Below are 13,911 nucleotides of genomic sequence, written 5' to 3' on the forward strand. Positions count from 1 at the left end.
GTCAATCAGGTGAGTTTGTAGGGGAAGAGAGAGAGGAGAGGTCTGACCAAGGGTCATAAAAGTTTGTGGGTAGATTTTAATCTCTAGTGCAGAAATTGGTGATCGGGGTTCCTCAGATGTATTTGAGCCAGAATGGGACTGGGGGGGGGGGGAGGGGTACCATGGATGGAGTACCCCATAGCACTTAAGAAAATGACTGAGAGCTCAGTTGGCCTTGAATCCGCAGGAGAGAGGAAGTCAGCCACCCAGTTATTAGAGTGTGCTCAAAAGCTGCACCTAGAAAAATTGTATGAGAGTGCAGGTTTGATTTGTCAGCAACTCACTCCTGGACACAGGCTGTTGCACAAGATCTGCATCAAGAAATCACCAGAGTCCTGTGTTGCCCTGAGAGAAGGTGAAATCACAGTTCTACCTTGGTTCTCTCTCCAGAGGGTGGTACAAAAAGGGTTGCACTGGACTCTGAGTACACATATGCCCATAAACAGGTTATGGAAGCAATGGAGGAGAATTGCCAGCGATGGTGTTATGACTATATATGGCATTTTCTAAATGTCCCATAACCAGTCAGAAGTCCTCAATTCCCATAATTCTGGAAAATATTTCTGGATCTTAGGGTATTGATTTACTAAAACTGGAGAATGCAAAATCTGGTGCAGCTGTGCATGGTAGCCAATCAGCTTCTAACTTCAGCTTGTTCAGTTAAGCTTTGACAATACAACCTAGTAGCTATTTGGTTTCTGTACAGAGCTGCACCAAATTTTGCCCTCTCCAGTTTTAGTAAATCAACTCCTAAGCCCACGTACACACGGTCGGAGATTTTGCCAACCAAATCCGTCGGATTTAGTCCGACGGATTGTGTTCGAAACTGTTGCATAAACACGGTCGGGCCAAGTTGGCGAAAAATCCGATCTTTCAGAACGTGATGACGTAATTTCGTTACGATGGGACTACATTCAGGCTAGTAGCCAACAGCTTTGATGTAGGAATTTGATCTGAGCATGCGTGGCACTTGGTCCGATGAAAATGCTCTACACATGATCGGATTAGGTCCGTCCGGCCCAGTTGGTCGGGAAATATTTCCAACATGTTGGAAAATTGGGTCGGACGGAGATTCGGACGGAATCAGTCCGATGCATACCACACACAGTCGGATTATCTGACGGTCCGATAAGACTCATTCCGACAGATTCTCCGACCGTGTGTACAAGGGCTAAGAGTGAATGGGCCTGCAACGCTCCATCTTTAATGACAAAGTTATTAAAAAGACTGGGCACGGAGACCAGGTCTGGTCAGCTAACATCTGGGGTCTGGAAGGCCAGATGGTCCAGATCCCAGGTCCTAATTTCTACAGGTGAGCTGGACACAGTTTGTTGTTACCTGTTGCAAGAGGAAGAGAGTCATTGCAGCCATGGAACTGAACGGTTGTTCAAAGTAGGCTGCAAATTAAATCTAGATCCCTCTTGCTGCTTTGCTGAATCCTGCAGAGGGGATCCTCATCCTCTGATGTTGCTGGATTTTGCTGTTGTCATTTCTTAAAGTTGAACTGAACTGGTGTCAAAAGTAAGGGGCATTTGGAAATCTTTTATGACCCTGTTAAATTCAGAGAGGGATCCTTTGCCTTTGCACCTGAATGGTTGGAATTGCTGGGGAAAAAGGGAGACCCCAGTTTGTTGGTTGCAGGTACATTTTTGCCATTTTTTTTGTTACTGCACACATTTATTTTCTCAAAGACATTAGGCTTGTTGGACTTTGAGCCTGCAGACCCATGTGCCAAGGTGTAGATATGTGTATACCAGAATGTTGTATTTCTGCAAACATTTCTACCCCTGTTCAGGGAATAGTACTGCTATGCAGTAAATGTATATACCATTACTGTAGTTAGGTTTTACAGTATGTCACAAAAGTGAGTACGCCCATCACATTTGTGTAAATATTTTATTATATCTTTTCATGTTATAACACTGAAGAAATTACACTTTGCTCCAATGTAAAGTAGTCAGTGTACAGCTTGTATGACAGTGTCAATTTGCTGTCCCCTCAAAATAACTCAACACTCAACCATTAATTAAGTTGTGTAAGGATGTACAATAAAAAATCAATGAAGCTAGCAAGTACAAATCCCTATTGCTAATAGAAGCAACATAGATAGTAGTTAATTGATTTTATAACCACTAACCAACCAATCAAACTGTGTATGTAATAGAATTTTTTTTTTTACAATAAATTCATTTAGCTTAATAAATTAAATTAGTGAAACATAATTATAAACAATATTATAATGTCCATATAGAGTCTTTAGTTGAAAAAGAAAAAAAGAGATTGTTTTCAATAACTCCACGGTGATACAGTGACAGGGAGGAGGAGCGACGTCCTGACGCCACTAGCTCACGTGTTTGTTCCGGAAGTATTGGGCGCTGCATATCAAGACCGGCCGGCTCGAATTTGTTACGCGATCTATACAATCGATATTTTGTAAGTGCGCAATCTGTTTTTTTCTACTTTATTAAAATACTTGGGCTTTACACTATTGCGAGTTTTATTCCCCTTATGTAAACTGATGAGAGGAAGCTTTTTTGGAGGCTGGGAGAAGTAACGGGTTCCTGTATCCACCTGTGAATACCCTGGACTGGGGGAATCAGTCACTTGCGCTGTATGGTTCTCTGTAACAAAGAACCATATACCTTCGGTAAGCGGCAGTAATATCTGTGGTGGAGTTCGTGCACTATTCACAGTAATTTTGGATGGTTTGCTGCCACTGTATCACCGTGGAGTTATTGAAAACAATCTCTTTTTTTCTTTTTCAACTAAAGACTCTATATGGACATTATAATATTGTTTATAATTAATAATTAATTAATTAATAATGTACTGTTACATACTAAAGCAGAATATGATCCCCTCCCTTTGGAGACTAGGCCGCAGGGCAGTTTTCTAACATGATAACGACCCCAAACACACCTCCAAGATGACCACTGCCTTGCTAAAGAATCTGAGAGTAAAGATGATGGACTGGCCAAGCATGTCCCGAGACCAAAACCCTACTGAGCATCTGTGGGGCATCCTCAAAAGGAAGGTGCAGGAGCGCAAAGGTCTCTAACATCCACCAGCTCCGTGATGTTGTCATGGAGGAGTGGAAGAGGACTCCAGTGGCAACCTGTGAAGCTCTGGTGAACTCCATGCCAAAGAGGGTTAAGTGCTGGAAAATAATGCAGGCCACACAAAATATTAACACTTTGGGCCCAATTTAGACATTTTCACTTAGGAGTGTACAAACTTTCGTTGCCAGCGGTTTAGTCTATTAATGGCTGTGTGTTGAGTTATTTTGAGGGGACAGACAATTTACACTGCTACAATGCAAAGTAGTAAGTGTACAGCTTGTATAACAAAGTGTAATTTTTTCAGTGTTGTCACATGAAAAGATATAATAACATATTTACAAAAATGTTAGGGGTGTACTCACTTTTGTGAGATATTGTAGATTAGATAGGACGTATCCCTCTGTTTTATTCCAAGGCTCTGGAAGGTGACAGCGTATAAAGATTGTGTATCTACTGTTTATATTCTGACTATTTCAATTAGGTTCTGTGTTACATTTATGCCCATTAGCAGTGTGATAGCACTTTTTGGGCACTAGGTGTCAATATAGTTGTAAAAAAGCGTTTAGGCCTCTATAACACTATATTGTTGGAAATATAGACTGTTATATACTATTTATTTGCTTGAGGATAATCTCTGTGGAGATAATGCTTCAACCCTTGATTGTGATGTTTATGTTGTTCTACTAACTCTGTTCTTTTCTAGATGACAACTGATTTTCACTTTGATTAATATTTTAGAAGCATTAATATTATTGTTTATGGATGCACTAACCATCTCTGATTTGTTAGTGGTAGGACCCTACTCAGATAGGCTGTATACCGTATATGTATTTGTGTGTTGTGGGAGTTCTGTCACTTAACAGGACTTTTATCTGACCTGATGACAGTCTCCCAAGTGTAATGTGAAAAGTTTATTATGCCAAACCAAAAAATGTTTATTATATGGAATGCCACATAGTTACATAGTAAGGTTGAATAAAGACACCAGTTCATCCAGTTCAACCTGAGTGAGTGTCTACAATTGTCCCTGTCCCTGTATATTGCACACTCACGTTGGTCCCTACCCTCAAGGAGCCCACAATCCAAGGTCCCCATTCATATACTAGGGCCAATTTTTGGACAGAAGCCAATTAACCTACCTACATGTCTTTGGAGTGTGGGAGGAAACCGTAGTACCTGGAGGAAACCCACGCAGGCACAGGGAGAACATGCAAACTCCAGTCAGCTAGTGTCATGGTTGGGATTTGAACCAGTGACCCTTTTTACTGCTAAGTGAGAGTGCTAACCACTACATCACTGTGCCGCCCACATACTTATTGTTACACTGTTATCTTTCCCTCTTCCCATCCGCTATGTTAATATGGGATACTTTGCTCATGGTCTCAGATTTTTAAGAGGGGGGGGTTGGATATAGTGCCCTCCTAGGCTGCTATGTAAATTAAATTTTTGGCTCCTTCTGTAATCAAGGGAGCAAAGATTGTTTGTTTGTTTTGGTCTGTTCAAAATTGCACAGGCTGGGAGTTTGACTGCTTCCCCCTGCCTCTAGAAGATGTTTCTGGACTTAGAGAGGGAGAATTCAAATAACCAAGGACATTAGGCTTGTTGGACTTTGGGCCTGCAGATTCATAATGACCCATGATTATTCCTGGGAACTGTGTGATTTCAAGATATAAGTGCCATGTTGATGGGGACAAGGGCCTCTTCCCGACAACCATTTCCGGTGGTTGTCAGGGTCTGCGGTTGGAGGGCTTATCGGAATCTGGAAACCCCCTTTAACAAATGGGCCCCCAGATCCCGTTCCCCTCTGTGAATGGGTATCGGGTACATTGTACCCTACCCATTCACCAAAAAAAGTGTCAAAAATAAAAACCACAAGAGAAAGTTTTTGATAATTACTTTATAAAAAAAAAAGTATAGTACGACACTGACTGCACTATATACTCTCCACTTTATTATATATACTACACTGGCTATATACTCTGAATTGTATTATATATACTACACTGACTGCACTATATACTCTTAAGTGTATAATATATTCTTCATTGACTGACTGCACACTACACTAACTACCTGCCTAATCTCCATTCATTCACTATATATGGCCGCTGCGTAAGCAGCAGCCTTATATAGTGTGGGGTGTGGTCTTAGCCCCTGAGCCATGATTGGCAAAAGGCACCCTGCCATGGCTCTCATAGCACACCGCGCTGTGATTGGCCAAAGCATACAAGTCAGGTGCATGCTTTGGCCAATCAGCAGCTGTCAATGCATGGCGATCTTGCAGTAGTGCAATATGGGGTGCTCCGTGAGTACTTCCCCATACTGCCCCATATGTTCATTTGTTCTACTTACGTTTGACTCGAACATTGGGACCATCCCTAATCCTGACACTTGATATGTATGTGCTTGTCCCAGGTTGGGGTTTCACCAAGTAGTAAAGTAATGGTAACAAGTGATAACCACAGAGACTGCATTTTTAGGTCAGTAATTACATGTCCCACATTTTTATCCTAACAATTCACAGCTAATATTGAGCTTTGATTCTGAAATATACTGTATATGCAGTGAATGCTTACAGATAAAAAGGATGAAGAGAGCATAACATCCAGTGCTGATGGGTGTATGATTTTATTTGAGCTGTCTATTATGCTAGTGGCTAATTGTTGTTATCAAAATGTAACATACACAACTGCTTTTCTGTACCACTCATATATGTAATTGATTCTGTTATTTAACATGGAGAAAGTTTTATATTAACACAAATCCAGAACTGGTAATACATAATACCAGAGTACTTTTTTAAGTAGCAGTTGTTGTGGCTGTTCATAAAACTTTCATTAGGGGCGCATGTGCAAGATTGCCTCTGCCCCTGGTGGACTTATCTTAGAGGCTCCCTGCGCCTCCTGAGTGCAGACACTATGCTAAACAGCAGCACACCTTATTTTCATCAGTTATGCTCTACCTTCAATTGATAGGTGCACCTAAAATAGTTAATACCAGGATTAAAGCTAAAAACAGACCGAGAACCATCTGATAAACTTGCATGGTCCTTGGGCAGGATGGTGCCTCTTTCATTGTTTGTCCAATAGAGATGCTCAATCTAAGGGAAAAGACATACTCTCCAAACAGATCTACAAACAACTCACAATGCCAACTGCTTGATAAAATAGACATAATGCTGCAGAAGGCTACTCATATTACATTCTCATTCTAACTTCCTCCTTTCACCTGAAGCAGTGGATACATGCTTCTACTCACTCTCTTGTTTTCTCCCACCTATGCACTCTGTGCATTCTCCAATTACCCATTCCCTCTCTCTGATCAGTACCTTATTAGTTTCACTCTCTCCCTCTCCTCTACCTCCTCTCCCTCCAACCACCCAACAGTTACCAGTAGAAACCTACGGCGTCTCAAACCTTCTCTTCTATACTCTGCTACTGACCACCATCTCATGCCTATCCTGCACCGACCTAGACACTTCTGACTACAACGCTTCACTTATAGCCTCACTGGACACATTGGCCCCCCTCACTACACACAGAAACAGGCCCGACCCCTTCAACCTTGGCAAACAGATGACTTTAGAAGTCTAAAAAAACATAGCTGTGCTCATGAGCACCTGTGGTGTAAGACTAAGTCTCAGAAAGATCTCAACCAATATAAATCTGCCCTCCAAAAATACAATTCCAGCCTCCTTACTGCCAAGCAGACCTATTTTTACACTCTCATTAACAACTTATCTATTCGACCCCATCAACTCTTCTCTACCTTCAACTATCTACTTCGTCCTCCACTGCCTCCACCCACTAACTCGCTAACTGCCCAGGAGATCACCAATCACTTCAAACACAAAATTGATTCAATTTGCGAGGAGATCTCTGCTGTTCAGATACTCTCCACGCTTTACACTTCATGCCCATGGGTACAATCATTACCTCTTTCAACCCCACCAATATAGATGAGGTTGTTAAACTATTTGCCCATTTCCAGCTAACCACCTGCCCTTTGAATCCTCTTCCATTGCATATGCTACGTTCACCCTCTGGCTCTATTCTACACTCTCTAACCCACATCTTCAATCTCTTCCTCTCTTCTTCTTCCCCAACTCTCTTAAACATGCACTAGTCATGCCCACACTTTAAAAGCCCTCACTAGACCCATCCAGTCTTAACCTCCCTGGCGGTATGATTCAGTCCGGTTTTAGGTGCTGAAAGAGGTACAATTATTTTGCATGGAAATCTGGCGTTTTAATTTGTAGTCCTGTAATTCTTAGGAATAACTCTCTTAAATCTCTTCAAACCAGAGTCTAGCGGACATCCCTGGTATGATAAAGTTTATAATATAATAAAGAATAATAAAAATTATTCAATAATGTAATCAAATCCTAAAACACTGAAAAAGGGACATGTTTTGGTTGCTATGGGCAGTCTCCAAATTCCAGGCAGAAAAAACAGTATTTATAATATAAAAGTGCATGCAGGGCACTGCACAGACCACTAGGGACAAAGGGTGTGTGTAATTTTTAATACAGCACTGTAATCTGTAAGATTACAGTGCTGTGTGTGTTTTGTGTCTTTTTACTTTTTTGAATTTGCCGCCGTTCTCCGCTCCCGTGCGCCGTAATGCCGCAGGGAACGGAGCTTGCGGCATTCGGCACTGTGAATCGAGCGGAGGACAGCACGATCACACAGCACGGGGGACATCGCTGGATCCAGGGGACAAGGTAAGTAACTTCTCCCTGTGTCCTCCCCTGCATCCAGCGATGCGATCCTGAGTCTGGCTCGGGGGTTACCGCTCCTATCAGTAAATTCCTAACCCGAGCCAGACTCGGGATTACCGCTAGGGGGGTTAACAACCTACGACCCGTCTCCTTGCTCCCTTTTTTATCCAAACTCCTTAAACGTCTGAGCGACCACCTTGCTGAGAATAGCCTTCTTGATCCCCTTCAGTCTGGATTTCTTCCTCAACACTCCACAGAAACTGCTCTCCTAAAACTAACAAATGATCTACTAACCGCCAAAATATATGGACACTATTCTGTACTCCTATTCCTGGACCTTTCTGCTGTCTTTGATGAGATTGACCGCCCCCTCCTCCTCAAAAAACTCTTCTTACTTATCCAACTGAACCTTTAGCGTTACTTACAATTCTACTTCCTCCTCTCCTTTTCCCTTCTCTGTTGGGGTCCCCCAAGGTTCTGTTCTTAGACCTCTCCTATTTTCAATCTACACCTCCTCCCTAGGTCAGCTGATAGCCTCCCATGGCTTCCAATACCATTTCTACGCTGATGACACCCAAATCTATTTCTCTACCCCTCAGCTCACTCCCTCAATCTCCTCACTTATCACTAATTTACTAACATATATATCAGTCTGGATGTCACACCACTCCCTCAAACTCAATCTATCCAAAAACAATCTTATAATTTTTCCTCCCCCACGTGCCACCTCCCCTGATCTCTCAACCTCTGCAATATCTCCAAAATATGCCCCTTTCTAACCAATGACACAACAAAGCTCTTAATTCACTTCCTGTTCATCTCTCGCCTTGACTACTGCAACTGCCTTCTCATTGGCGTACCTCTACATAGTCTATCCCCCCTTCAATCAATCATGAATGCTGCTGCCAGACTCATCCACCTTACCAACCACTCAGTATCTGCTACTCCTCTCTGCCAATCCCTCCATTGGCTTCTGCTCACCCAACTAATTAAATTCAAAATACAAACAACTACTTACAAAGCCATCCTCAATGTAGCCCCCAGCTACATCACTATTCTAGTCTTAAAATACTAACCTCTAGCTCCCTTGTCACCTCCTCCCATGCTTGCCTCCAGGACTTTTCCAGAGCCTATTCAATCCTATGGAACTCCTTACCTCAATCTGTCTCCTACTCTATTGGCTTTTAGACAATCCCTGAAAACCATCCTCTTCAGAGAAGCCTATCCTTCCCACACCTAACAACTGTATTTTAATTTTCTCCATCAGCTCACCCCCCACAGTTATTACCTTTTGTTTCACTTGACCCTCCCTTCTAGATTGTAAGTTCTAATCAGCAAGGCCCTCTGATTCCTCCTGTATTGAATTGTATTGCTGCCCTCATGTTGTAAAGCTCTGCGCAAACTGTTGGTGCTATATACATCCTGTATAATATTAAAAAAATAATCTCATCAAATTACCAAGTGGCTGACACAAGAAATCTGCAAAAAAGGCCAGTGGTCAGCAGTCTTCGAGGATGAGATGGATGTGATCTGTTTCACCGTGAATACCCATAATAGGAAGGTCTCAGCCCTGTGGCCAGAAAAAAGACCCTTATCAGAGCACGCAAACTGGCAGGCTGCAGGAAAAGAGGGGGGACAAGAGAGCAACCTCCCTCCTGAACCGTACCAGGCCACATGCCCTCAACATTGGGAGGCTACCCCAAAGCACCTTGTCCCCATATTGATGGGGAGAAGGGCCTCATCCCCACAACCCTTGCCCGGTGGTTGTGGGGGTCTGCGGGTGGGGGGCTTATCAGAATCGGAATCTGGAAGTCCCCTTTAACAATGGGACCCCCAGATCCTGCCCCCCCCCGTGTGAATTGGTTATAGGGTACAATACCATTTCACAAAAAAATTGTAAAAAATGTAAAAAAAAAGACAAGAGACAGTTTTTGACAATTCCTGTGGCTGTTCCTGTTCAAGAGGAGTCGATCTAATGATCCACTCCTCTCGAACAAGACTGCTGGTACATTTTCATTCAGTAAGCACATACAAGAAATGTGAGCGATGTGTCACCGGCACAAAAATATATAAATGTATGTAAAAAATGTGTAAATATGCCTTTAAGCAGCGGATCTGCTGCAGTAATATATTCCCCACCAGTAATGTGAAGTAATGTAATGTAATGTTACAATTAAAAAGGTTTGACCCTAAATGATATACATATCTTATCACATAATTAAAGCAGTGAAATTAATTATTAATAATACAAACTCAATCAAGTGCATTATTAGTGAACTGCGGTGATGTAAGAATATGTAAATGTTTCTTAAAATGTTAGTGAATAAATCAAAATCATGTGTTTCACAAAAAAAGACAGTCCCAGTATTCCTCTTCAAGAACTGGTTGTCCAAATCCCACGTGCACAAATCCACATCCGTGATTGGAAAAACTTTCACCAATTCTTGGAACACTACCACCTTCTAAAATGAACACTCACCAGAGATAAAATAAAGAGACGCCTTTGGTTTATGCCTGGGTTAACCACTCCACTCATATGGATATATCTGCAGGTTTCCACACGGTATGCCAATAATTACTCCATAAATCTCCACAATGATCTCAGGATCTCATAGAGAGCAAATAGCCATCATTGCGCAACATGCTATGCTTTATTAGAACAATACAATGGATATAAAAAGTTTCCACTCACAAGTACGGTGCCTATAGCCCAACACTGAGTCTTTCCAGCAATGTTTTTCGGGTTACCAGCTTCGATCTGGAGCGGGTTAGGGCAGGAAGTGATGCCAGTGTTACCCAGACACCTCTACGCATTTCACATCCAATCATGCATCTTCAGGAATCTAACAAGAGGACCCCCAGATCCAGCCCCCCATGTGAATAGGTATCGGGGTACATTGTACCCCTAGTCATTCACCAAACAAAGTGTCAACAAAAGTAAAAATTACAGTTATTAAAAAAAAATGTCCCGCAATGTTCATTCATCTTCGATCACAATCCCAAGGACCTGAGAAAAATATGAGGGCATGTGGCCTGGTATGACTTTTGGGGGGACCCCCACACAACTTTTTTTTACATTTTGGTGCGAGGTTCCCCTTAATAGTCATACCAGACCCAAAGGGCCTGTTAATGGACTGGGAGGGGGGGACCCATGCCATTTTTTTTAATGCTTTTTATCTATATTGCTGGGATCCGACAATACATTACAGCCATGAGCAGTTTAAATGCCATTTTTTCCTTTAGAAATGTAATTTTTCTGTGGTACTATTATAAACACGGGTAAGAATATGCACTACTTTACCGGCAGACTAAGGACACCCCTCAGGCACAATATTTAAAGGAATATTACATTTTTATTATTTTACTTTAAGCATTATTAAAATCACTGCTCCTAAAAAAACTGATGTTTTTCATGGCAATAACATGCATATAAGCACTTTTAATTTTAATATAAGCACTTTTAATTTTTCATGTTCGTGTCCCATAGACTTTAACAGTATCCGCACAAATTTTTGCCTGTTCACAAGTTCTGGTTCAAACCCAATTGGGGGGGGGGGGGTTGGCTTATCCATATAGCAATGCAGGTACAGTATATTGAATAGTAACTCTTCCATGTTGACATATAGCCAATTTTACATTGAACAATGTTTTATATTTTCACTTTACCTAATATAACTCCCAAATAAGAGAGGTAATGATGTTTTCTTTTCAAATATGCATGAACAACTTTATAAGAATAATGCTGGAAAAAAATGAAACATGTATTCAATGCAAAGGTTGGATTCAACGTGACTGTGGGGCAGCTTAGTTACATTCTAGTCATTCTTTCTTAAATAAGGTTTATACTTCTTGCCACACTAGACCAAATGCCCTTTGACACTTCATTTCAGCACTAGTTGACAGTCTTCCCACTCTGTGACAGTACATGTAGATCCCACGCCAAGAAATGTTGGCTAGATTGTCACCCCAGATCAGTGGCAGCTGGTAGGTTCTTCTTTTGGGGGGGCCGCAAACAAAGAACACCCCCCCAGCGGCATGGCACAGCACTTGAGTACATATGCTATGGTCACACAACTGGGTGGCCTCAGAGCGCAATGCTCTTCGCTCCGAGGACACCCTTTTTTGAAGCCTATTAAAGCCTATGACTCTAATCAGATGCTTCAAAAAAACACCCAACCCGCATTGAAATCCATGGTCTGGTGCCACTGATATGTAGATCAGGGGCCCGGATGCATGGATAGGGGAGGTGGCGCCCGTGCGCCCTCTATGGACAGGCCGCCACTGCCCCATATAGATTATAACCCTAAATTGTGCTCTATTCTATCAACAAAAAATACACAAGCTGTGCAGGGGCAACACCCCTAAATATCATGCCAGAGACCGCACTGATAATCAGGGTGTAATTCTAGAGCCATTTATTATACATAAGAATATGTTTCCTGGCAATCAACAGCATTATTTGTGAGTGACTGTGTGCCTACACCTGCAATCCAGTGTCCATATGCCTGTGTTGGCCATGCACATTTCCAGCCCTGTATATAATATAAATTAATATGATCTAATAATATAATATGAATTAACATGTTTTTGACTAGTATTAAAACAGGTAAAAAAAGTTTACATTTTGGCACATGTAAGTCATGGGTATAACTGTGACAGGTCCCTAAAACACAAATTTCCTGGTCATCGTAGGTATAGTCATGCCCTTGTATATAAGGTTTACCTTTATAACTAATATTATGTTTTTCTTATTCCAATCTCTTTTAGAATTAAACTTTTCATTATCTGATCTTGAAACTTCTTTAAATGCGCAAGAAAACTTGCCGTTCATTCAAGAGATGCAAGAGGAAACCAGCTGAACTAAAGTCTCCTAAGTGGCGACTTTATATAATTGTATATCATTTTATTTACCAATATGCTATGGTGTTAGAGTACAATTTTAATTATACTCAATAAATTACATTTTTCATTTTTTCTTGTTTCCAATGTCTGCTTTTTTTATGTCAATATCTGTAACTAAAATGGTAACCTAATGTAAAAAGTGAACTGTACATATCGTATAGGTTAGCAAATTGTGCTTATTAATGCACTCTTAGAAAAAAAGAGAAAGCCTAGTGCATATTGCACAGCAACACCCCTCAGGATTGTGAGGACAGACCAGACAGTATTTAAAAAGATATTTTATTTAATTATATCAAAAAAATAATTACATAGTAGAAATGTATATTAATATATTATTTTTTTTGATATAATTAAATAAAATATCTTTTTAAATACTGTCTGGTCTATCCTCACAATCCTGAGGGGTGTTGCCATGCAATATGCACTAGGCTTGCTCTTTTTTTTTTGATTTTTGGATTGGGCAGACCAGCTCATACACACACTGTCACTCTCAAATTTTTATAAATTTTTATTTAATGCAATCTTTGGCAAATATTAAAATACTGCAAGACTATGGATTCTGAGTTTCCTGTCCTGTCATTGTCCAATGAGAGATCATTTGATCTGAATCTGGCACAGTGGTACAGTAGGTAACATAGTTGCTTAAGCCCAGGTTCACACTGCTGCGGGATTGAAATTGTGGCAGTTCAGCTAAACTGAGAATTTTTAAAAGATAACAGTACCTAAGTGATGAGTTAATAACAAAAAAGAACACACATTAGGTAGCCCAGTGCAAATAGAAATGAGCACAGTACATTTCAGTAAAAAAGGTTGTTGAGCAACATTGATCAAAAAGACATAATCAGAATAGAGCCACTGTCATGGTAATGCATAAGACAAGAATGTATCCATAGGAAAAATACAAATGGTTATAGGGGAAAGTTTGCATACATACCACAGAACTTGATCAGAGCTCAGCTGAAAGCTACTGCATAAAGAGCCACTAGAGGGATTTTGAGATAACAAGGACACAAGTTAGTAAATTAGAAGAGCAAGAAAGAAAGATGTACAGAAGATGGGAGGGTCGCTGAAAGGAATAATAGATTCTTAAGGCGGTTGAATATCATCATGACTATACTGAGAGGTCATTGGGTCAAATTCGTCAAATAGAGACTAAAAACGTGGCTATTTTAAATGATATCCAAGGAAGCC

General features: G+C 41.0%; 1 protein-coding gene across 2 annotated transcripts in view; it reads left to right on the plus strand.

Moving 5' to 3' along the window:
- MDH1B (malate dehydrogenase 1B) overlaps positions 1-12,792 on the plus strand; it is a 75,452-nt gene extending 62,660 nt beyond the window's left edge. For both annotated transcript variants that reach the window (XM_077448505.1, XM_077448506.1), the window contains one exon: positions 12,586-12,792. In XM_077448505.1, the coding sequence (XP_077304631.1) occupies positions 12,586-12,677 (92 nt within the window). In that variant the 3' untranslated portion in view covers positions 12,678-12,792. The remainder of the gene's footprint in view (positions 1-12,585) is intronic.
- The last annotated feature ends 1,119 nt before the right edge of the window (positions 12,793-13,911 follow it).

This window comes from Lithobates pipiens, unplaced genomic scaffold, assembly GCF_037356315.1.
Source record: "Lithobates pipiens isolate NorthernLeopardFrog02 unplaced genomic scaffold, aLitPip1_a1.2 Scaffold_22, whole genome shotgun sequence".
Taxonomy (NCBI): Eukaryota; Metazoa; Chordata; class Amphibia; order Anura; family Ranidae; genus Lithobates; species Lithobates pipiens.